Source organism: Trachypithecus francoisi, unplaced genomic scaffold (genome assembly GCF_009764315.1).
Source record: "Trachypithecus francoisi isolate TF-2019V2 unplaced genomic scaffold, Tfra_2.0 Lachesis_group15, whole genome shotgun sequence".
Taxonomy (NCBI): Eukaryota; Metazoa; Chordata; class Mammalia; order Primates; family Cercopithecidae; genus Trachypithecus; species Trachypithecus francoisi.
The window spans coordinates 110,756,539-110,780,325 of record NW_022681460.1 but is presented as its reverse complement, the minus strand read 5'-3'; the positions used below and the strand labels follow the sequence as shown (position 1 = coordinate 110,780,325).

General features: G+C 61.2%; 1 protein-coding gene across 1 annotated transcript; it reads left to right on the top strand.

Annotated features, from left to right (window-relative positions):
• Window positions 1-604: 604 nt before the first annotated feature.
• GLIS2 (GLIS family zinc finger 2) lies at window positions 605-23,759 on the top strand. The gene is made up of 7 exons (XM_033235908.1): window positions 605-857; window positions 15,349-15,586; window positions 16,487-16,659; window positions 18,622-18,798; window positions 18,881-19,014; window positions 19,096-19,214; window positions 20,899-23,759. Exons 2-7 carry the CDS (start codon window positions 15,415-15,417, stop codon window positions 21,696-21,698), a joined length of 1,575 nt encoding a protein of 524 aa, XP_033091799.1. The 5' UTR covers window positions 605-857; window positions 15,349-15,414; the 3' UTR covers window positions 21,699-23,759.
• Window positions 23,760-23,787: the final 28 nt, after the last annotated feature.

Sequence of the window (23,787 nt, the reverse complement as noted above, 5' to 3'; positions counted from 1 at the left end):
CAGAGAGGCATTCCTGCCGCCTTCTCCGCCGCCTAGGGCCGCAGGGGGGCCTGGCCAAGGTGACCCCGCGGGAGGAGGCGAGGGGTCCCCGCCTGCTCCGCCGCCGCGACCTCCTCCATCTTCCCGGTCTTCGGGGCTTTTCCTCTGGGCCCGCGCGCCCGGCCCCCTCCCCGGGCTTCCCCGAGGGCGGGACATCTTAGGCTCCCCCGCTCCCCCAGGCGAGCTCCCGGCAGTGTCCTAGCGCTGCCCTCGGGCCGGGGGCGGGGCCGCGGGGGGGTGCGTGAGGATGCGGCCGAGGAGGACGCGCGCGGCTCGGCGCCCCCTTTCCCTCCCTCGCCCCTCCCTCCCGGTGCCCGCTCCCCGCGGCCGCGCCGCCCTCCCTTCCCCCTCCCTCGGCCCAGCGCCGGCTCCCGCCGCCCCCTCCCCCGACGCGCACGCCCAGCCTGGCAGCTGGCGCCCCGGGCCTGGGGCCGCAGCGGTGAGAGGGGTTTTGTTAGGAGGGCGGGAGCGAGCGAGCGAGCGAGGGGAGGGGTGGAGGCCGCCCCCCACGCCCCTCCTCCTCGCCCTCCTCCGCGGCCGCCGGGCCCTCCTCCCGCCGCCTCCCTCCTCCCTCCTCCCGCCCGCCCGCCCTCTCTCTAAGACATCCCCGCACGGCCGGGCCGCCGCAGCCACCTTCCCTGCCCGAGCTGCAGATGTGGCGGAGCGGCCGGGCGCCGGGCGGCCGTGCCAGGGGAGCCTGCGCCCCGTGAGCCTCGCGCCCCGGCCCCCGCCCGCCCCGGCCCCTCCCCTGCTCGGCTCCCCGCGCCCCTCGACCGCCGGAGCCCGCAGCCCGGAGCCCAACCGCCCCCGCCGCCGAGGTAGGAAGCCCCCTGGGCGTCGCGCCGTGGGGACCGGGCCGGGGCGGGGGTGAGGGCGCGTCTGTCGCGCCGGGGCTGCGAGGCCGAGGGTCGCCTCCCCCGCTCGCGTCCGCGCCCCGGGCCATTGTGAGCCCTCGCCGAGGCCCCCGCGTTCGCTCGCTCGCTGGCTCGCGCGCTCCCTCCCTCGCCGGCTCCCCGGCCGGGTCCCTCGAGCTCTCGGTCTTTCTTCTCCTCCTTCCCTCCCTCCGTCTGGAGGCCGGGCGGAGCAGCGGCCGGGCCCGGGGCGGGCGCAAACTTCAGCTGGGAAGTTCCGCGGCCGCGGTGGTGGGCGTGCGGCGAGGTGAGAAGGGGGCACCCGGAGCCTGGGCATGAAGTTGTCCGGGGCAGCCGCCCCTCCTCTCGGCCGCGCCGGGGCTGCTTCTAGGAAGGGCTTTGGAAGGTGCCTCTTCCCTTGGCCAGGAAAGTCTCCCTCCTCCTGCCCCTCGCAAGCCCGAGTCCTTCCTTGGACCTCCGGAAGGGGCGTCTCTGGGGGGTCAGGACTGGGGGTTGGGGACAAGTCCAGCACTTGTTTCTCCCCTGCCGTCAGGGTAGACGCAGGCAAGGGGCCTGGCAGGGAGGAGATGGCAGGGGGGTCCACACTTGCCGGCGGGCGGGTCTGGAGCGGGTGGAGGAGGGGGTGAGGCAGGTGCATCCCGAGGGAGGAGAAGCACGCACGGCTTCCCCGCTGGCCCCCTGGGATGGGGCTGGCATCCAGGCTGGCACCTGGAGGCCTTGGCATGCTGCCCTGCCCAGCGGGGTACTCGGGCCACAGCAGGGCAGCGTGCAGCCTGTCTGCTTGTCCAGGAGGGCCCGCCCAGCCTGGCCAGAGGGTGGCCGGGAAGCAATGGTTTCAAGGAGTTGCCTAGCCCTGCCCTGGGGCCTGGGAAGCTGGAAGGGATGCTGGGAGGGGCCCTGGGCCCCCAGCCATCACAGCCCAGGATCTTGGCTCTGGAGGGAACGCTTGACACTGAAGGGGCAGCCAGGCCGGCTGGGGACCTGGCCAAGGCCTGGGCTTGGTCTGGGCCATGGTTCTCGGAGGCTGGCACCCTGGGTAGTAGGCCGCCATCCTGCGTGTCCTGGCATCCTGGAGGGAAGGTGGGGCCAGCCTGTGGCTGGGGAGGAAGCCCAGAGACACTGTGCTTGGGAGGGCCTTCCAGCCCCCAGGCTCAGGGGAGGGGAAACTGGTCCCTTGAGTCACCCCTCCCCAAGCCCCTTTCTGGTGCCACAGGGCCACAGCTGTCCAGGCCCAGCCCACACACCCCTCCCGGGTGACCTCGGACCTCCCCCTCTGCTTCTCCTTCTCCCCAGAGCCCAGGCTGGGCCTCCTAGCTGGCCTGGCCTGCACAGGGGGAGGGCTGCACCTGGGAGGCCCCTACCAGGACGCCCCTTGCCAAGCTCCAGCCTGGCCCATTTTACCACCCACCTCCAACTCAGCTTGGCCCTGTCTGCAGCCAGCCAAGCAGGAGACAGTGCCAGGGACTTGGGACAGTGTTTTGCGGGTTGTGCGGACCCCTTGGAAGGAACCCTGTTTTTCTTAACCTTTTCTCCTCCCCCTCCTTTCCGGAGCTGCCATTAGCGCTGACCCCCTGACCCCCTGTGCCTGCCCGCCCTTCCCTGTCTGTGACCTTTGACCTTTGGTGTTAAATCCCTCCAGCTGGGGCTCTTCGGCCCCTGAGTGACCCTGGCCCAGGCCCCCTGGGGAGTTCTCTCCTTGCTCCTGGCTCTCTACACAGGGACACCTGCCAGTCCCTCCCTCACCAATGGGGAGGGGGTGCCCTGGGAAGCCAGACAGTGAGTCACCCCACTTCCAGGCACTGCTGCTTTTGGGGTCAGTGGCTTCTGGGGCTTGGCTGGAGCCCGGTCACAGCCTGGAGGGTGACTGGGGAAAGCCCCTGGCCTGGGAGTCTTCTGCCCTGGGTTCAACAGTCTTGGCTCGACCACCAGCTTCCAGTGGGCCTTGGGTCAGGCTCTTCCCCTCTCCCGGCCTCGTCTGTGAAACCAAGGGGTCAGACCAGGTGAGCTCCCAGAGTCCATGGGAAGCCTGGGTGGAGGGGGGCCGGGGGGAGGGAGAGGGTGTAAGCCCAACAAAAGCCAACTCTCAATTATCCGAGGGTGGAGCCCGGATGAATAACTGGATGCCACAGACATCCCAAAACCTCATCGCAAACAATCGTGTGAACCGCGTCCCCCCAAAGCTTCTGTTTCTGAGAAACCCAGCTGCGACTGGGTAGCCACCGCGATTTCTTCCCCCGCCTGGGCTCCACTCGCGGGGCGGACAAGTAGAGGGGCTGAGAGTGAACAGGCCAGGTGGGGAAGACAGAGGTCTCCCAGGGCCCCTTCTCGGGGCCTGGAGGGAGGCCTGGACCCCATTTCCAAGGCCCCCACTCTCCCCTCCACCCTCCTTCCCGGCCTGGCCTTGGCCCTGGGCGGTGGGAGTGTCTTCTCACCACCTAATCCTCTCAGGGTCTGGGCAGCCGTATAGGAGGAAGAATGTGTTTTCCCGGCAACAATTTCCCATGTGTATTTCTAGCCACCCGCTCCACTTGCCTGGAATCTGAATTCCCCACCTGGACCAGGGGGTGAGGGCCAGTGCCGGCCAGGGTTTGGGGTAATCTCTGGGTGAGGGAGGGTGGCGACAGCTGTGACTGGGGGACCACATGTGGAGCTCTTCGGGGGACATCTGGGGTGGGGCTCCTGGGGAGGCAGTGCTGGGGGTCGCTTGGTCTGCCCTCCAGCCCCAGAGGCTGCCTCTGAAGGTTCCTGCCTCTCAGCAGGGAGGCCCAGGAGGCTCCGTCACCCAAGGAGGAAATTGATTCCATGGGAGAGGCCCTGTGCTGGGTGGAATTGGGGTGGGGGTGGCTGCAGAGAAAAGTGTCCCTTGAATCCCTTCCTGTCTTCAGGTTTATAATTGTTACTTTATTTTACAGCAGGTGACAGGCCAGAAGGGAACCCCAGAAGATCCTGGGTGGTCTTCCCCTCACCCAGATAAATGTCCTTCTCAGGGGTCAGGGACATCCTGGACTTGGCGGGTTTGTGTATTGAGCAGTAAGAGACCCTCTCCCCATTGGCTAGGGCATCTCTGGGACTAGCCAGAAAGATGCTCTCCACCCTCTGCCTAAGTTGTCTTCCTTCCCAGGGGCTATGAAAGGGTCCACAAAGATGGGTTGAGGCCCTGATGTGGATGTGTGTCTGGAGGTTCATGTCCCTGGGAACACGTGCCCTGCCCCAGCCTGCTGCCATCCCTGGGTGTGGGGACCACAGCCCTAGCGAGTCTCCCAGGACACATCTGCCTCTCCGTGGTTTCTGAGGTGGCCGCCTCTGCCCCACCCTGGTGAATTCGAAGTCAGGCGTGGCTGGGGGCGGGGACTTCACGCTTCCAACAAGCACCTCTAGTACTCTGCTGGGGGGCCAGGGTGGGGGGCACTGCTTTGATCCCAGGAACTGGAGAGGGATCATGGTGATGACGGTGGTGGGGTCTGCAGGGCACAGGCTGGAGGAGACCCACATTTCTCTCTTGGCTCTGGCTTAGCTCTGGGTGAGGCTGGGCAGACACAGAGGCCGCGTACTCGACTTCCACTCCCCCACTCCCCTAGATGGGCTAGAGGGTTCTAGTTAGCTGGGGGCTAGGCTGAGTGGGCCTGGGGGGCACGGAGATGGGAAGTGATTCCAGCTGAGAGGTGGGGGCTTCCCATCTGCTCCAGTGGCCCCTGGTGGGGGATGGGCTGGGGCTGAGACTCTTCCAGTTCGGTGGCTGGCGCGGGGGTGACTTGGGCTCCTTGTGCCCTTTGTCTTCGGTGCCGGAGAGGCCAGGTAGTGCCCAACATGGGGAGGGGCCGGCCTGTGAGTGTCACATGTGTGTGCACACGGACTCCAGCCTTGGCAGATGGCTGCCGGGGGAGGGGACGCAGACCCAGCCCTGGCCCCTTCCTCCAGTCATGGCCAAGGGCGGGTGGGAAGCCGGCAGAGGCCCCAGGAGACTGCTGAGTGGACTGAGTCAACCCTCGGCCGGGAGCCTCTGGAAAACAGTCCTGCCCATCACACAGAGGGTCCCCAACGTTGTCGCAGCACGCACCCAGGGCAGCCTCGCTGGGACCCTGGGAGTCAAGAGGTCATCAGGGGGTGGTGGGGGGAAACTGAGGCTCTGAGACATTTGAGGGTTTAGTCCGAGGTCACTCTCAATCAGGGAAGGACAGAGGGGAACTGGAGTCTAGGGCTGTCTGACCCTGACCCCTGAAATGTCGGTTCAGCTTGGGAATTCCCCCAGCTCCACTCCTGCCCTCACGTCCACTGCAAGGGCATGATGGGGGCCGATATGTCTGGAAGAAACCTCTCCCCTTCCCCGCATCGTCTGCCTGGGGCTGTCTAGCAAGTCCCGGCCTGCCTGGGCCAGCCTCTGGGCCACTCCCACCTTCATCCAGAGCCCCCATTCTCCACCCCAACTTCCAGGCAGACTGACTCTGAGCTGGGATGTCTCCTCCCCACATGGCTGTAGGGGTCTCCATTGTCCTCCCTATTCTGAAGTCCCTCCAACCCTGTGCTGGCGCTCATCTCCCTGCCAGCCACGCCCTCCCCCAGCACCCCCCAGGACACCTGGTGGTCACCCTGTTAGGTTCTAGGGACGCTAGAGCCACCAGGCCTCGCAGATCCCGCCAGTGGGTGTGCCCCTTTGGAAGGAAAAGGACCTCGATGGCTTTGGAGGCTGTCCTTGGCTTCTGCACTTGCTTTCTTGCAGAGTGGGCGAGCAGAGAGGGGTGGGTGGCTGGGGAGGAGGGCATGAGCTGGAGTCCGGTGTGTGCGGTGCCCTGCTGGGCCTGTTCTTGCCCAGCTGTTCTGGGGCTGGGGGCCAGGGCTGGGTGCGGCAGGAGATGGAGCTGGGGGGGAGCTGGGCCCTTCCCACCGTCCGCTGGTCAGGGCGGTTCCCAGGGGCCACCCCACCCTTGTCCAGCTCTGTTCCTGGGTCCCTTGCCGGGGACAGGGAGGAAGAGGCGTCTGTGTCAGGAGACCAGCCCCTGCTTCTAGCCTTGACCTTGGGCAAGTCACATTCCTCTTTAGGCGCAAACCCCCCCATACCTACCCCTCCCCTCCTCCCCTGGGGGTGAGGGTGGGAATGTCTGTCGAGTGAGTGAATACATGAATGAGATGGACTCATTCGCAGAGTGCCAGGTGTTGGGATATGTGAAGGGCAGGTGCCACCATGCCATGTGAGGTGAGCGGTTAGGGTGTTGCAGCTTTGGTTGTCCTCTCGGCAGGCCCCTCCTATGGATGGGGAAACCCAGGCCTCGTTTTCTCATTCTGGGTTCCCCGCCCCACTGCCCAGTTCACTCTGGTGGAAGGGGTGGGCTCTGTGCCAGGGGCCGTGGGAACTGGGGCAGGGGTCTGTTGGTGAGGCCTTCTCTTCAGTAGCCACAGCGGGTTTGGATCTGCCCGGCATCCCAGACGTATCCTGGCCCACTCCCAGATTCCCTTCTTGGAAGGAGGCTCTGGATACCAGGGCCAAGGGGAGGTCTGGGGCTGAAAGTCAGGGCTGTGTGTACACGACACTGTGAACAGGTGACATTGTGGCTTTAGTGATGCATTGACAAGGTCTTGGCCTTGGGACGGCCTGCCTCCAGCTGGGGTGGACAGAGACAAGTCTTTGCCCAGCAGGCCCTCGGGTACCTGGACTCACAGCCCATGTGCAGCTCCAGAGGCCGAGGTTGGGGAGGGTGAACCAGGGAGCACTTGGTGAGGAGGGGGCAGAAGGGGATGGTGGCTGGAGGAGAACAGAGGGTGTGGATGGTGGTGAGGGAGGAGCTGGCACCCGGGAGCATCAGGTTCCCAGGAGGCAGGGGATCCTCAGGAAGGGGGCTACCAAAGGAGAGGGCCTGGGGGCAGGAGGCTCTGGACTGAGAGGGCAGGTGGCACTCTTCTGTGTAGAGCACTCTGTGGCTCCCCAGTGCCCTCTCGGTTCTGTCCCAACCTCTCTGAGGTGCTTCTTTCTTTCTTGCCTCCTCCTCTACTCCATGACTGGCAGGGTCACTGCAGGTCAGCCGGGCCATGCCTCTGGGCCTCTGTGGCATTGGGCTTTGGGGTCTGGAGGCAAACCTAGCTGTGCTCCTTGCCGGCTCTGTGATGGTGGCAGGTTTCCCCACATGGAAAATGGGGAAAATGGCATCCATTGGTGGGGTCGTCACGGTGATGGACGGTGTGCAGCAGGCATGCTGACTGGGCGCCGGCCTGCAGGGCTCCCGCCACCCCAAGGCTCTTCACCCCGTGTCCATGAAGCTGACTCGGATCTGTGCCCGACCCCCTGCAGGAGCAGCTGCCCTGACACTGTTCCTCCCACCCCACTCTGGTCGGGGCACCCTCAAGGTCCAGTTCGATCTAGCAGGGCCTGGCGTTGGAATGCATGAATGCGTGGGTTGGAGAACCGAGGCAGGAGGGCAGGCCAAGGTCCACCGCCTGCCTTACCCACTGCTGCTCTCAGAGTTGGCGGGTGCCGTTCCCAGTGGACCTGGTGCCTGACCCCAGGCAGGGGAGGCGTGGGCCATGGGCATGTCCCCAACCCCCCAGGACTTAGGAGCTCCTCGTGGGATCTGCCTGCAGCCAGGCGTGGCTTGGGAGGCGCGGTGTTTCCCTCCCTCTGGGGACCGGGCCTCATCCCTGCTCTCCCTGTAAGCCAAGGCTCCTGAGTCCTGGCCCCAACGCGGCGGCAAGGGTTACTGTCATTTCCTGTGTGTGCTGCATTTGTGCACAGGTGTCTGTACATCTGGGGGTGCTGCGGGGGCCTATTCACGTCCTGTGTGACACTGGTCCAAACCTTTGCTGGCCCCAGATAGCTCTGGCTGGGTCCACCGAGAACGGCAGTGTTGCCTGGCAAGGCCTGGGCTGCCCGTGCCCCAGCCTTGCTGGGCATGCATCCCTGTCTCGCTCCCTGGTGCCAGCCCCTCCCAGGGATTTGGGTGGCAGGGCCCAGTGCTCTGGTCCCCTCCCTCCCAGTCTGGGTGGGTGGGCAGGTGTGGGGGCTGCGGAGCAGGCTTTCCTCTGACTGGGGCCCAGGTGCAGGCGGTGCTCATAGCTCCAAGCACCCCCACAAAGCTGGGCAGACAGGAAAATACCAGACATAGTTGTACAAAGGTGCAGCAGCGGGTAGGCAGCGGGGGGTGGAGGCCGCTGCAGCGGGGGCCCAGAGCCACCAGGATGGGGAGGCCTTTGTGCCAGGCCGGCCCTGCAGCTGGACTGCCATGGCCATCTGTGTGAGTGTGCGTATGTGTGCTGGGGCTCCCGGAGCCCAGTGTCACCCTCCCTGCTGGCGTTGGAGAAGGAAATGCATCTGGTGGGGCATCTCCTAGGAAGCCTGGGCTGGTGCGGGGCAGGGAAGCCCCCTGGTGCGTCTTCCAGCTTCAGCTCTGCCTCAATTATCTGGGTGACCTTGGCAGGCCCAAGTTGCTGTGCAGGGCACCCCCGGCCTGGGGCCAGAAACAGTCATCCTCAGGGTTACCAGTAGCTGGCACCTTCTTTGTGGCAGGCATGGGAATACGGCCCTCCTTTGCAGGACGCCCTGAGTCCCAGGGACCATTGCCGTGGTTCCTGTGTTACCTACGACGAAACCAAGGCTCAGAGACAGCAGGGCCCTTCTGAGTTCCCACAGCCAGGGGTGGCACAGGGGGCTGCAACCAGGCAGCCTGGCCCTGGGGCACCCTCTGTGAACACGCAGAAATGGGATCCCTGGCACATCCCATCTTCAGGTGCTTTCCCAAGGACCCCATGGCAGAGAGCAGAGGTCAGCCCTGGCTGGGTCACCTGGGGCCCCTTGTGTTCCCACCTGGGGGGGGTCTGCCCTCCCAAAAGGTCTGGGGGTGTTGGCTGAGTGCCCCATCTTGGGAGGCGAGGGGCCGTCTACTGAACCAAAGGTTCCCAGGGATGGTGAACCCCCCACTCCTTCCGGAAGTGCCGCCTGCCCTGGCCCCTCTCCTGGGATCTGCTGGGCCAGGCCTCAAGATAAGCCCCTCCCTCCCTAGTCCTGGGAGGAGGCATCTTTGCCGCCAGCTCCTTCCAGGGTTGATCAGGCCTTCCCGGGGCCTTCTACTGCTCTTCCTTTGATGCATTTGGGCTCTGGGAGGTGGTTAGGGCCAGCTGTGTTCACTCCCCAGGATCGAAGAGGCCTGAGGTTCTTTGAGGGGCACAGGCTTGTTTAGGGTGCACACTGGCTGGCAGGCGACAGAGCCCAGGTTCTCCTGGTTCAGGGTGAGACTGCAGTGTCTGTGGGCATAGAGGGTATGGCCAGTCCCCACTCAGCTGCCCTCACAGCAGTAGACGGGCCAAAGACTGCGGACTCATGCACACTGGCGACGATTCATTCAGCACGTTTTAAGCACCTACTATGTGCTGGACGCTTGTCTGTGCTAAACGTTGCAGACGAATGAGAAGCACTCAATAATGATTGGATATGCAGCACTGCATTGGTTTCTCCCTGAAACCCAGCGTGGGGGTCCTGTATAATCCCATTTGGGATGAGGGGAATGAGGCTCAGACTGAAGAGACACCTGCAGAGGGAGCAGCAGAGCTGGGTGGGGCCCCAGATTTAGAGCCTGGTTTTGCTGCCTGTTCAGGAACGGGGGTCCTGAGAGGACAAGGCCTCCTGCCTGGGGCCCCCAGCAGGCCCTGGCCCTGCCCTCCAGCCCCTGCTGCTGGGCGGCCAAGGAGGGTGGAGCTCTTGGCCAGAGCAGGGAGCCGCAGCTGGTTCCCAGGAATTCGGGGCTGTGGGGCCGTTTGCTTTGGCAGCAGATCTGCCCTTGGCTCTCCAGGCCTCCTGGTGGGCTCCCCCACCCCAGCCAGCCACTCCAGCGCCCACCCACTGCCTGCTCTGCTGTCCCTCCTAGCCCCACAAGTCCCTGGGCCGGGAGGGGCTACCAAACCTAAGCCCCTGGCATCGGAAGGCCCAGTGGTGAACATGGCTTCTGGACTCAACTGGGGTTGAAACCCAGCTCTGCCACGGACAAGCTGTGTGACACTGGACGGGTCACTTCACTCCCCTGAGCCTCAGTTTTTGCATCCATAAAATGGGGATGAAACAGCACCTGCTTTCACAGGAGAGGCATGCCTGTCCACAGCTAGCTGTGGGTATTGTCCTCATGCTGTTCGCCCATGGTTTCCGGTTGTAGGTTTGCCACCCACTTGTACAGCCTGGGCTGGATGCCTCCCCCTTCAGCCCTCAGTTTCCCCATCTATAAGACCAGATTGCTGAAGTGATGGTTCCAGTAATAGACTCAGGGACACCCACAGACCAGGACTTTGCTGACTGGTACAGGAGTGGCCAGGGAATCGCTTCCTCTTTCTGTTCAATTAGAAGACATGGGCTGGGCATGGTGGCTCCTGCCTGTAATCCTAGCACTTTGGGAGGCAGAGACAGGAGAATGACTTGAGACCAGTCTGGATGACACAATGAGACCCCATCTCTGCAAAATAAAAAAATTAAAAATTAGCTGGGTGTGGTGGTGGTGCACCTGTGGTCCCAGCTACTCAGGAGGCTAAGGCAGGACGATCTCTTGAGCCTAGACTGCAGTTAGCTATGATCACACCACTGCACTCCAGCTTGGGAGACAGAGCAAGACTCTGTCTCTTAAAAAAAAAAAAAAAAAAAAAAGGCCGGCCCAGCCGGGTGGCTCAAGCCTATAATCCCAGCAGCTGGGAGGTCGACACGGGTGGATCATGAGGTCAGGAGATCGAGACCATCCTGGCTAACATGGTGAAACTTCTTCTCTACTAAAAATACAAAAAATTAGCCAGGTGTGGTGGTGGGCACCTATAGTCCCAGCTACTCAGGAGGCTGAGGCGGGAGAATGGCGTGAACCTGGGAGGCGGAGCTTGCAGTGAGCCAAGATCGGACTCTGTTTCAAAAAGAAAAAGAATTACAGGCACCCGCCACCACGCCCGGCTAATTTTTGTATTTTTAGTAGAGACGGGTTTTCACCGTGTTGGCCAGGCTGGTCTGGAACTCCTGACCTCAGGTGATCAACCCGGGGCCTCCCAAAGTGCTGGGATTATAGGCATGAGCCACTGCGCACGGTCACCCAGCTAATTTTTGTATTTCTTGTAGAAAGGGGATTTTTCCATGTTGCCCAGCCTGGTGTGGAACTCCTGTGCTCAAGGGATTCTCCTGCCTTGGCCTCCCAATGGGCTGGGCTTACAGGCCTGAGCCGGGGCACCTGGCCTAGAAGGAGCTTTATTCAGAGCAGGACCCCAGCCAGCTCCCTATTAGCCTGGTGATCTCAAGCCTCAGTTTCCCCATCTATGAGACAGGTAAAATGACAGCAGCTACTTCCAGGCAGGGTTGTAGAGGGCTCAGTGAATCCATAGACAGATGGGCCTGAGACGTGGTCAGTATCCAATGGTCCTTTACCCCCGTCTCTGGTGTATGACCCACCCCAGGCCAAGGGGCCCTGGAAGAGGCTGTCTTTTCCGGGCCTTAGTTTCCATGAGTGCGCTGGGCCGCCCCGCGATTCCCAGTAGGGAGGGTGAGGACAGCAGAAGGCCCCGCCTGCCAGGGCGGGATCCTTGGCTACCTGGCCTGGCCGGGATGGCTTGGGGGCCGGGTGGCTCGCCAGCGCTGCAGCTGGGGGCCGTCTGCTCGGCGGGCACACAATAGCAGCCATTGTCTCGGGCCGGGTCGGCGGGGGGCCCGCCCAGCCCACCCTCCGGGTGACCCCCGCCCTAGGGGGGTGGGGAGGGCCGGGCGCGGTCTCCCGAAGCCCCCGCCGCCCCGGTGGTCCCCGCGGCCGCCCCCGCGCGCTTCCTCCCTGGCCGCAGCCGCTTCCTCCCGCTCGTCCTGCTCTAATTAGTTCCTTTTGCAGCTGGAGGAGCCGCGCAGCGCCCGGGTCCGCTACCACCGCAGCGGCCCCCACCCCTCACCCCAATCCCCGGGCCCTTGAGTGTGGGGGCGCCGCGCTGGGCGCATCTCGGGCTGGGCGCTCGAGAGACGCGGCCCTGGGCTCGGTGCACCCTCCATGCTGCACCGTCCCACCAGGGGGGAAACTGAGGCACGGAAGGCTCTACCAGGAGGCGCAGAGGGGCATGGGGCCGGCAGGCCTTGCGCTGGGCCCAGGGAGCGTCCACGGGGTGCTCCCACCTGACCGACAGCCTGCTCCTGCCCTGGGGACCCCACAGTAATTAGCATCTGGGCCTCTGGCTGAGCTTGTCCAGAGCCAGGCTGTCGGCCTCCCCGCTGGGGAGGGCCACGGCCACCCGCTCATGGGCATTCACTCAGAGTTCCCAGGTTGCAGGCCCGCTGCTCCCCGCTCTGGGCCTCCGAGGCTTTCAGGAGAGCAGGAACCTGGCTCTCGCCTGCCCCCTTCACCCAGCCGGGAACAAAGCGCAGAGCAGAACCCAGAACTGGCTGCTGCCGGTCAGGGCGGGGGTGGAAGGGGAGGCTTTAAGGCTGGCCAAGGTCAGAACTGAAGCAGGGTCACAGACTGTCTCCCCTCTGGGGTGGGGCCTCCATAGGAAGAAAAACTCTGGGTGGGGAGGGCCTGGAACGGAGATGCTGGGAGGTGTAGGGCTGGGGGCAGCTCCTTCCTTTCCCGGGGGCAGGGAGGCAGGCTCTGGGCTGGGCTCTGGCGTGCATTGGAATGAACCCCTGCCTCCCTGGCAGGACCCAGTGGCAGGAAGTGTGTGTGGGTGCCCCTGGAGACTGGGCCTGCTGATGAAGGGCGGGCACTGGAGTCCTCCCTCTGGCTTTGGGTTGTGTGGCTGGTCCCACCTGGGGAGACAGGCTCCTCCCGGGGAAGTGTCCCCTGCAGGCCCTAAGAACAAGGTAACTCAGGGCCCCTGGCTCCCCTGAGTTCCCATCTGTCCCGAGAAGGCAGTGGGCCAGGTGCCAAAGGATGCTGCTTGGGTAGCACTGCCAGTGAGTGTCCCCGTCAGCTGGAATTCCCAGTTTCCAAACCATCCTGCCCTTGTGGTCCCCTTCTCCGGAAGGGTGGGGGTGGGGGTGAGGACAGAGGCTGTGGGGAGGCCTGTGGCCCCGGGCCAGCCAAGGGACCAGGCCACCAGCCCTTCCTGGCTCCTGAATTCTTCATCAGCATAAATATTTACTTCCTTCCTCCCCGTCCAGGCTCCCAGCACAGAGGAGCTTCAGGGAGGCTGGACTGCGCCTGTGTCTAAAAATAAACAGGTAGCAGGACGATAGACACACAGATAGACAGATGGTTCAGGCAGAGGGCAACTCCCTGTCCAGCCAGAGAAACGGTGGAGGGGATCCCGGTCCATCCATTACTGTCACCCACCCACCTGCTGGCGGGGGTGTGGTCCCTACCCCACCACATGTCTGGGAGCCCCTGGCCCATGGGTGGCCTGGGAGGCAAATTTAAACCATCTGACAGCTCCAACAGGGGCAGGTCGCAGACCTAGGTCCCATGGCCTAGGGCAATTGCCCAGGCTCTGATGACACATCCTTGGGAGAGGTGGGCAGCCTCCCTTTGCTGAGACCCCCTTGTCAGCCATGTTGGGGTGGGGCCTTGGGATGGTTCCCTAGAAGCAGAGGATCTCCAGTGAAGGGGATCGTTGTATGCCCTCATTGCTTGGAGAGTCAGGGCAGAAGGGGAGCTTGCTGGGGCAAATGAATGAGTGGGGGTCAGAACCAAGGGAAGGCTGGATTGAGGCCCTGAGTGGGGACGTGAGGGCTGCCTTCCTGTCCTGCCGTGTGGAAAGCATCTGGGCAGCTCTGCCCACTCACAGGCCATGCTAGTACCCAGGGAAACACGGGGCATATCCAAAGTATTTCACCATGTAGTAGTTAGGCCCACCATGGCCGCGCTTTGGTATTGAGTGAAGACCCCGATACCGCGAAAGATGGGATCTCACAGTGTGATTGTGCGGCCGTTAGATTTTCAAATTGTAATGATCCCAATGAATGAATGCAAGGAAGGGTCGTGTTTAACCGCGTGGGAAAAGATTGCTGCTCTGAAGGTGAAGTTTGGGTTTAGAATGAAGCGTTGACCTTGTTCTCGGGTGGGTGGATACTGTTAGATCATTTGCATGTGAGAAAAATTATACTAGGTGGGGTGAGGTGGCTCACACCTGTAATCCCAGCACTTTGGGAGGCCGAGGCGGGCAGATCACCTGAGGTCAGGAGTTTGAGACCAGCCTGGTCAACATAGTAAAACCCCGTCGCTACTAAAAATAGAAAAATGAGCTGGGTGTGGTGGTGTACGCTTGTAATCCCAGCTACTCGGGAGGCTGAGGCAGGAGAATCACTTGAACCCGGGAGGCAGAGGTTATAGTGAGCCGAGGTCATGCCACTGCACTCCAGCCTGGGTGACTGAGAGACTCCATTTCCAAAAAGAAAACAAAAATTATACCAGTGAGAAATTCTAAGAAAAATGATGAAAATTACAACATGGGAAGTTATACAAAAGGAATATCATCTCCAGTAAAAAATAACTTTTACATATTTATAGGTTAACTCTCAGGTAGAGCTGGTCGACTCTGCCAACCCTGCCCCAGCTGGCCTGGCCAGGCCAGGCCGCAATCCCCAGCTGCCCCCTGGTGGCGGCCCAGCACCCTGGGGCTCCCTGGCTTGCGATGCCTCTCCTCCAGGCCTCTGCAGGGAGGGAGGTGGGGCCCCTGGCTGTGCCCACTTCCTCGATTTACCTGGTGCATGCTCCCTGGAGGTGAGTGTGGCTGCCTGCTGGCCACCTCGGAGGATGCTCCTTACCCCCTGGCCTGGTTCTAGATCTTTGGGGTCAAACAGGGTGGGAGTCCGGAGCATGGCTCCTGCTCTGTCAGAAATGGCTGTTGGGACTCGGCTAGCCGGTTCCTGGGAGATCTAGCTTCAGGCCTTGAATCTGATAGTTCTGCCACTTCTGAGCACTAGCGATCTGAGGCGATGCCTCTAAAAGACTCAATTTCGCCAAGTATGGTGGCTCAGGCATATACTCCCAGCATTTTGGGAGGCCAAGGCAGGAGGATCACTTGAGGACAGGAGTTCGAGATCAGTTTGGGCAACATGGCGAGACCCCATCTCTACAAAAAAAAAATTTTTTTTTTTTTAATTAGCCAGGAGTGGTGCATGCCTGTAGTCCCAGCTACCAGGGAGGCCGAGGTGGGAGGATCGCTTGGGCCTAGGAGGTTGAGGCTGCAGTGAGCTATGATCATGCCACTTGCACTCCAGCCTGAGTGACAGAGTGAGACCCTGTCAGCAAATAAATAGAATTCAGTTTCATAGCAAAATGGAGAACATGAGCTTTGTCTTCCCCAAGAGACTTGTGGGCAGCGGATGTTGAATCTCTGAGGAGGCCATTGGCTCTCCTCCCATGAAAGCTGCCGGCCAGGTCCCTCGGAGGGTCTCCCGGCCCAGGAGACAACCTCACCCTGCCCCCTGCTCCTGCTCCTGCTCCTGTCAGACTGTCGTGAGTGCAGCCCGAGGAGAAGCCTGGGGTCCCAGGGCCACAGCACAGCTCCTGTCCTTCCCCAGGTTCCTGCGTGAAGACCAGTTGGGAGCCCACTGCCTGCTGCCACCTCCAACTCCAGCCCCCTCACCATGCACTCCCTGGACGAGCCGCTCGACCTGAAGCTGAGTATCACCAAGCTCCGGGCGGCGAGAGAGAAGCGAGAGAGGACTCTGGGTGTGGTCCGGCCCCGTGCTCTGCACAGGGAGCTGGGCCTGGTGGACGACAGCCCCACACCTGGCTCTCCGGGGTCCCCGCCCTCAGGTACTGGCCCTGGGCAGGGCAGGGGGACTCAGCCCTGATCCAGCCGTGGTGATAGGGAGAATGGCCAAATGTGTCCACCAGCATGTAGCTGCAGCCCCTCTTGGCTTCCAGCTCATGGGAAGCCCACAGGCTTGTCCTTCCATCCGCCCAGAAGTGTATGTCTGGAGGGAGGTGGGAGCTGCAATGCCCAGTTCACGCGGCTGGCACGTGCAAACTGAGGCCTCTGGACAGATCTGGAGGAGTTGGTTGGGCAACCCGGCATTCAGAAGGTGTGGCAGAGGTCCCAGGACCTGCACCCTGGGCTGTGGGGTGGTGCAGCTGGCCAACCCAGGCAGTAGAGTCTGGGTCTGAGCCCAGCAGGTGTCTCTCAGGGATGCCCAGTGCTCGGGCCCAGGGTGGCGTGCGCCACTTCTGCCCTGCTTCCAAGAGCAGATTCACCCGAAAACCAGATTCACCACTTGTCCGAACGTGAAGGCTATGGGAGCAGCCCAGCCCAAACCTGCCACTTTACAGAAGGGAGCCCTGAGGCAGGAAGGGGCCTGGGAAAAGCTAGAAAGATTCCTACCTGTCCGTCCGACAGGGACCCAGGGGCCCTGGGTTCGAGTCCTGTTCTGTTATTAACCCTGCGAGCCAGACCATTCCTGTCTGTAAAGCGGGCACTTCCCCTCCCAGCTCACAGGAGCCAAGCTCTGACGGCTGGTAAAGGTTAGAGGTGGTGGGCGGTGTCACACACCTGTCAGCTCCATTGGCTGCTCCTCAGATTCCAGGGCTCCCAGTGTGGCCTGGGGGCGTGGCTGGTGTCTGCTCCCAAGGTCACAGTGGGGGTTCAAGGCAGGAGGACCTGGCCCACCAGGAAGGACTCTGTGCTCCAGCATTCCCTGAATTGTGCCTCTCCCTTAGGCTTCCTGCTGAACTCCAAGTTCCCTGAGAAGGTGGAGGGACGCTTTTCAGCAGCCCCTCTCGTGGACCTCAGCTTGTCACCACCATCTGGGCTGGACTCCCCCAATGGCAGCAGCTCACTGTCCCCTGAGCGTCAGGGCAACGGGGACCTTCCTCCAGTGCCCAGTGCCTCGGTAAGGAGGGGTGAGAGTTCCAGAGAGAGAGAGGGGTGGACTGGTTTCCTGGGGTTGCCATGACAAAGTACACCAAAACTGAGTGATTTAAAACAACAGACATTTTACCCCTCATAGTTCTGGAGGCTGGAGTCTACCTGGAAGGCTCTAGGGGAGAAACTTCCCTGCCTCTCTCCCGCCTTCTGGTGGCTTCTGGCAATGCCTGGCACTCCAGCCTGGTAGCTGCTTCACTCCAGGCTGTGCCCTGTTTTCACATGGCCTTTATCCCTCTGTGTCCAAACCTCTCTCTGCTTTGTCTTATAAAGACACCAGTCATGGCCGGGCATGGTGGCTCACACCTGTAACTCCAGCACTTTAAGAGGCCAAGGTGAAAAGAAAAAAAAAAAAAAAAAAAAAAAAAAGAGGCCAAGGTGGGAAGATCACTTGAGCCCAGGAGTTCAAAACTAGCCTGGGCAACATAGCAAGACCCCATCTCTATTTACTTTTTAATTTTATTTTATTTTGTTTCTTGAGACGGAGTCTTGCTCCGTTGCCCAGGCTGGAGTGCAGTGGCTCAGATCTCAGCTCACTGCAACCTCTGCCTCCCAGGTTCAAGCGATTCTCCTGCCTCAGCCTCCCAAGCTGGGACTACAGGTATACACCAGCACACCTGGCTAATTTTGTTTTTTGTTTTTTGTTTTTTGTTTTTGAGACGGAGTCTCGCTCTGTCGCCTGGACTGGAGTGCAGTGGCCGGATCTCGGCTCACTGTAATCTCCGCCTCCCGGGTTCACGCCATTCTCCTGCCTCAGCCTCCTGAGTAGCTGGGACTACAGGCGCCGCCACCTCACCCGGCTAGTTTTTTGTACCTTTTAGTAGAGACGGGGTTTCACCGTGTTAGCCAGGATGGTCTCGATCTCCTGACCTTGTGATCCGCCCGCCTCGGCCTCCCAAAGTGCTGGGATTACAGGCTTGAGCCACCGCGCCCCACCTGTTGTTGTTTTTTTTGAGACGGAGTCTCGCTCTATTGCCCAGGCTGGAGTGCAGTGGTGCAATCTTGGCTCACTGCAAGCTCCACCTCCAGGGTTCATGCCATTCTCCTGCCTCAGCCTCCCTAGTAGCTGGGACTACAGGCGCCCGCACCCATGCCTGGCTAATTTTTTTTTTTTTTTTTTTTTTTGCATTTTTAGTAGAGACGGAGTTTCACTGTGTTAGCCAGGATGGTCTCAATCTCCTGACATCGTGATCCACCCGTCTCGGCCTCCCAAAGTGCTGGAATTACAGGTGTCAACCACCACGCCTGGCCTAATTGTGTATTTTTAGTACAGACGGGTTTTACCATGTTGGCCAGGCTGACCTCAAGTGATCCACCCATCTTGGCCTCTGAAAGTGCTGGGATTACAGGTGTGAGCCACCGCGCCTGGCCTTTTTTTTTTTTTAAACAGAGTCTCACTCCGTCACCCAGGTTGGAGTGCAATGGCACAATCTCGGCTCACTGCAGCCTCCGCCTCCCAGGTTCACACAATTATCCTGCCTCAGCCTCCCAAATAGCTGAGATTACAGGCATGCGCCACCACACCTGGCTAATTTTTGTATTTTTAGCAGAAAGGGGGTTTCACCATGTTGGCCAGGCTGGTCTTGAACTCCGGACCTCAAGTGATCCGCCCACCTCGGCCTCCCAAAGTGCTGGGATTACAGGTGTGAGCCACCGCACCTGGCTGTATTTTTTTTAAATTAAGAAAATAAAAATTTAAAAAAGACATCAGTCACTGGTTGTAGGGCCCACCCTAATCGAGTGTGACTTCATCTTAACTTGATCACATCTGCAAAGACACTAGTTCCAAATAAGGCCACATGCACAGGTAGGGGCTGGGGAGAAGAGGACCTGAATGTCTCTGTTTGGGGATGCCATTCAATCCACTTTAGATGGGACCGGGGGGCTCCGAGCCAGCAGGACCCTAACTAGCTCTCCCCTTGCACCGCAGGACTTCCAGCCACTGCGCTATTTGGATGGTGTCCCCAGCTCCTTCCAGTTCTTCCTGCCCCTGGGCTCTGGGGGGCCCCTGCACCTGCCTGCCTCCTCCTTCCTTACCCCTCCCAAGGACAAGTGCCTCTCGCCAGACCTGCCCCTGCCCAAGCAGCTGGTGTGTCGCTGGGCCAAGGTGAGTGGGGGCCAGGAAGAGTGGTGTGGAGTCCGGGGCAGGTCACCCCGCATGGGCTCAGAACCCTTCCCGGCCCCCACAGTGTAACCAGCTCTTTGAGCTCCTGCAAGACCTGGTGGACCATGTCAACGACTACCATGTCAAGCCCGAGAAGGACGCAGGGTACTGCTGCCACTGGGAGGGCTGTGCCCGCCATGGCCGAGGCTTCAACGCCAGGTGAGGTGGGGTAGAGAGGGGTAGAGGGAGGACTGGGGTGTCCAGTGAGCTGAGCCACACCCCCCGCCCTCCCTGGAGCAGGTACAAGATGCTCATCCACATCCGCACACACACCAACGAGAAACCGCACCGCTGCCCGACCTGTAGCAAGAGCTTCTCCCGCCTGGAGAACCTGAAGATCCACAACCGGTCGCACACAGGTAAGAGGCCGGGGCCGGGCGGCTCAGCCCATGAAGGGGGCGCTCAGCTGAGACTGGCTGGGCAGGTCCCCAGGAGGAGGGGACTGTAAGTCGGTCCCAGACCTCAGAGATGAGGGTTGATCTCATCACCCAGGGGTCCCTTTTCCAATGCAGTTTGCTGGGGGAAGCGTCCCCTGAGGGTCAGACCCCCACCCAGCACCGGCTCTTGGAGCACCAATGCCATTTCCTGGGTCCCGTGGGTATCATCTGACTAATGCCACCTCTGTGATCACAGAGGCCAGGTCGGCTTCACTCCTCACTACAGCCCAGGCCCACAGCAGGACACCTCTGGCTGTCGGAGCCACAGATGTAATTTTACATTTCCTAATCACTGCATAAAAAACAGCAAGGCCACGCGTGGTGGCTCACGCCTGTAATCCCAGCACTTTGGGAGGCTGAGGCGGGCAGAACATGAGGTCAGGAGATCAAGACCATCCTGGCTAACACGGTGAAACCCTGTCTCTACTAAAAATACAAAAAATTAGCCGGGTGTGGTGGCGGGCGCCTATAGTCCCAGCTACTCGAGAGGCTGAGGCAGGAGAATGGTGTGAACCTGGGAGGCGGAGCTTGCTGTGAGCCGAGATCCAACCACTGCACTCCAGCCTGGGCGACAGAGCGAGACTCCGTCTCAAAAAAACAAAAACAAAACAAAACAAAAAAATGCAACAAGAAATGGGTAAAATTAATTGTAATATGTATTAAATGTAATTAACAATTAACGTAATTACTTAAATGTAATATGACCCCATACATCCAACGTGTTATCAATTCCGTATTAAAGACAAATCGGTGACATATTGAAGTTCTTCATTTCATGACAAAGCCTTAAGGAGCTGATGTGTATCTTTTTTCCTGGTGTTTATTTCACCCTGGCAGCACATCTCCAGGTGGAGAGCCATGTATCAGGAGGTCAGTTGCTGCATGTGGCCCCCTGCTCTGGCCAGGGCCAGAAGATGCCTGGTGAACCTTGAGCCATTTGTTGAGTGAGGGCAGTGGTATCCAGGCAGCATTCCCTGTGGCCAGGCCCACGCTGGGTGCCTTGAGCCAGGATGTGATCTCCAAGGCCATGGTTTCTTTTTTTTTCTTGAAACAGACTCACTGTCACCCAGGCTGGAGTGCAGTGGCACGATCTTGGCTCACTGCAACCTCCACCTCCCGAGTTCAAGTGATTCTCCTGCCTCAGCCTCCCAGGTAGCTGGGATTACAGGCATCCACCACCACACCCAGCTAGTTTTTGTATTTTTAGTAGAGATGGGGTTTCACCATGTTGGCCCGGCTGGTCTGGAACTCCTGGCCTCAAGTGACCTGCCTGCCTTGGCTTCCCAAAGTGCTGAAATTACAGGCATGAACCACCGGGCCTGGCCTCCAAGGCCATGTTCTGCTGCTGAAAGGCACACCCTCTGTAGCAGAGGGTGCAGGGCGATGCCAGTCAGAGCTGGAGTCAACCAGCCTGGCTTTTCAGAAAGCCTCTGTGCCCTACCTGGGGCCAGATCTCATGCCATGTGCCGGGGATGCCCCCTGCCCCCAGAATTGGGGCGCCCGTGCTCCCAGGGAGTGCTTGGCCTGGAGGATGTTGAGTACATGGGGTGAGACCCAGGAAGGGGAGAGACCCCTCACGGCAGCACTGCACTGCACCACTCTGCAGGTGAGAAGCCCTACGTCTGCCCCTACGAGGGCTGCAGCAAGCGCTATTCCAACTCCAGTGACCGCTTTAAGCACACGCGCACCCACTACGTGGACAAGCCCTACTACTGCAAGATGCCCGGCTGCCACAAGCGCTACACGGACCCCAGCTCACTGCGCAAGCACATCAAGGCCCACGGCCACTTCGTGTCCCACGAGCAGCAAGAGATCCTGCAGCTGCGCCCACCCCCCAAGCCACCACTGCCCGCCCCCGACGGCGGCCCCTATGTCAGTGGGGCCCAGATCATCATCCCCAACCCAGCTGCCCTCTTTGGAGGCCCTGGTCTTCCTGGCCTGCCCCTACCCCTGGCCCCCGGCCCCCTCGACCTCAGTGCCCTGGCCTGTGGCAACGGTGGGGGCAGTGGGGGTGGGGGGGGCATGGGCCCTGGGCTGCCAGGCCCCGTCCTGCCTCTCAATCTGGCCAAGAACCCGCTGCTGCCCTCGCCCTTTGGGGCTGGCGGACTGGGCTTGCCTGTGGTCTCTCTCCTCGCTGGCGCCGCTGGTGGCAAGGCCGAGGGGGAGAAGGGGCGTGGGTCGGTGCCCACCAGGGCCCTGGGCATGGAGGGCCGCAAGACGCCCCTCGAAAGGACGGAGAGCAGCTGCTCCCGGCCAAGCCCCGATGGACTCCCCCTGCTGCCAGGCACTGTGCTGGACCTGTCCACGGGCGTCAACTCGGCCGCCAGCAGCCCAGAGGCGCTGGCCCCTGGCTGGGTGGTCATCCCGCCGGGCTCGGTGCTGCTCAAACCGGCTGTGGTGAACTGAGCCCACCCTGCAGACAGCTGTGGTGGCCCCGCCGGCAGCTCCGGCACTGCCCCTGACGAACGGAAACTCTTCTGTGAAATAGCAATAATGTCCTACTGCCCGGACAGCCCCAGCCCAGCCCACGGGGGAGCAAGGATGGTGCTAGGTGATTTATGGCTGGCCTCCCAGCCCCCAGGTGGGGACCTGGCCTGTCATGCAGGGAGAGCTGTGCTCCTGGGTGCTGAAGCCTCGCTCCTCTCTGTTCCCCACCACCCGGCCCTCAGCTTCTACGGGGCTTTCCCCTGCCCGACCTCCTCCTCTTTCCCTCTCCCACCCTGGCACCTCCCTCACCTAGTAACCACCCAGGGCAAGTCGCCCTCTCCCAGCAAAGGGGGCGGGTGGGGTGGTATCTGCCCTCCCTGCTGGCACCAGGCTCTCCCTTCCTGAGGGGAGCCCCCAGGGAGGCCTGCCCTTCCCTCATAGGCTCACCCAGCCCCTGCCTTGGGGGCTCCTTAGACCCCTTTCCCTCTGACCCTGCCTCCAGAGGGAAAGCAAGACAGATGCAGGCCCCTGCAAAGCCCCAGGCAGAAGCACGCCCCCCAGGACAAGGCGCCTCCCACTAGTTAGAAGGGAGACCCGCTCCACAGCTGCCCTCCTCACCCTAGGCCAGGCCGACAGCACCAGACGGGATAGCTGGTCACTCCACCCCTGCACCCCGGGGCCTCTTCCTCTACCTTTTGGGGCACCCTGGGAGCGTGGGAAGCAGGTCTGAGGGCCCCTGAGCTGTCAAGGGGAGGTGCCAGGCCAGCTGTGGTGCCAGGACACTGAATGGCCTGGGCCCTGGCTCCGGGAGCATGTGGGGCCAAGCCCAGCACCCCGTCTTCCTCCTTCCACCCCCGCTGGGCCTGGCCTGGGCAGCGCCCCCTGCAGAGGCCTTTGGGTCCTTGGTTCTGTACCAGGAAGGAGAGGCTAGCTGGGGACGACTGACCACACAGCTCCTGGTCTGGGGACTCCAAGTGACAGCATGCAGGGGAGGGGGCTCCCAGTCAGCACTGTGTCGGGAGCTTTCTGGAGGCTGTGGACTGAAGGCCTGAGGGAAGCAGTGGCTGGAGGAGGGCACCAACCCGTAACACATTGCTTCCTCTGGCTTTTCCCTGCTGGGCTGCTTTCTCAGAGGCACTTCCCCACCCCTAACACCCAGCGGGGCCCCCCCTCTTCCGGTTCTGTGCCACTCAGAGGGACCCTGACAGAGGCCAGAACCACTTAAGGGTGTTGGAGGGCCTTGTGCCCCAGTCCCATCCCAGGATGCCCTGGGAGATGGACGAAGCCATGCGCCCCCTCCATCTGGGGCCTTTCCCTGCTCCCTCTCCCGCCTGGCAGCTGGGAGTCTGGTTTCTAGGCCTGCCCTATCACCAGGCCTCGGAGTGGCCAGGCCCTTCCATCTCCCCATCTGTAGAACGAGGCAACTGCCCGGACAGCCTTGGGGTCCTTAGTGACCCTGCAGTTCCTCTGGCAGCTCTGCTGACCCCACCTTCTCCTGGACTGCCCTTCTGTCCCAGAGGGGTCACCCTGACCCGGCCCACCTTGCCACTGGGCTTCGGACTCCAGCCCTGACAGGGCCCAGCCACACTGGCTCTGCCCCTCGAAGGGGCTATGAGCAAGGTAGGAGGGAGCTGGTCTCCTTTCGTTGGGCCCCACCCAGGCCCTGAGCACCCCCACCCCTGTGAGGGCCCCAGGCCTTAAGTCCCTGGTGGGGTCATGGGTTTTCGACTTGAGCAGAGCGGAGGAACAGGGCACTGGAAGGCTGACAAGCTCAGCATGCGACTCCGTGACGGACCAGGCTCGGCAGGGCTGGTGTACTTTTTGTGGTTGTCATTGGTTTGTTGTTGCACATTCCAGGATGTCAGTATTTTTAACAGGTTCTAAGTGCCTTTCTATTGTAGCTTATGTTTTTCCTCCTCTTGGCTCCATTGCTGTTAGCATAGAGTTTTAAAAAAAGAGATAAGCTAATGACTATAACAATATATTCCTCCATGGGAGAGGAGGTTTATAAAGAAACAATAAAAGTGAGTTGCAAAGATGGCTTGTGTGTCGTGGATGAGCCAGGAAC

What these genes read in the sequence shown, in the direction of transcription:
- GLIS2 (XM_033235908.1), top strand. Translation starts at nt 15,415, where the DNA reads ATGCACTCCCTGGACGAGCCGCTCGACCTGAAGCTGAGTATCACCAAG. An exon ending in CTCCAGTGCCCAGTGCCTCG is followed by an intron (nt 16,660 to 18,621) that starts GTAAGGAGGGGT and finishes CTTGCACCGCAG; the next exon opens with GACTTCCAGCCACTGCGCTA. An exon ending in GGCCGAGGCTTCAACGCCAG is followed by an intron (nt 19,015 to 19,095) that starts GTGAGGTGGGGT and finishes TCCCTGGAGCAG; the next exon opens with GTACAAGATGCTCATCCACA.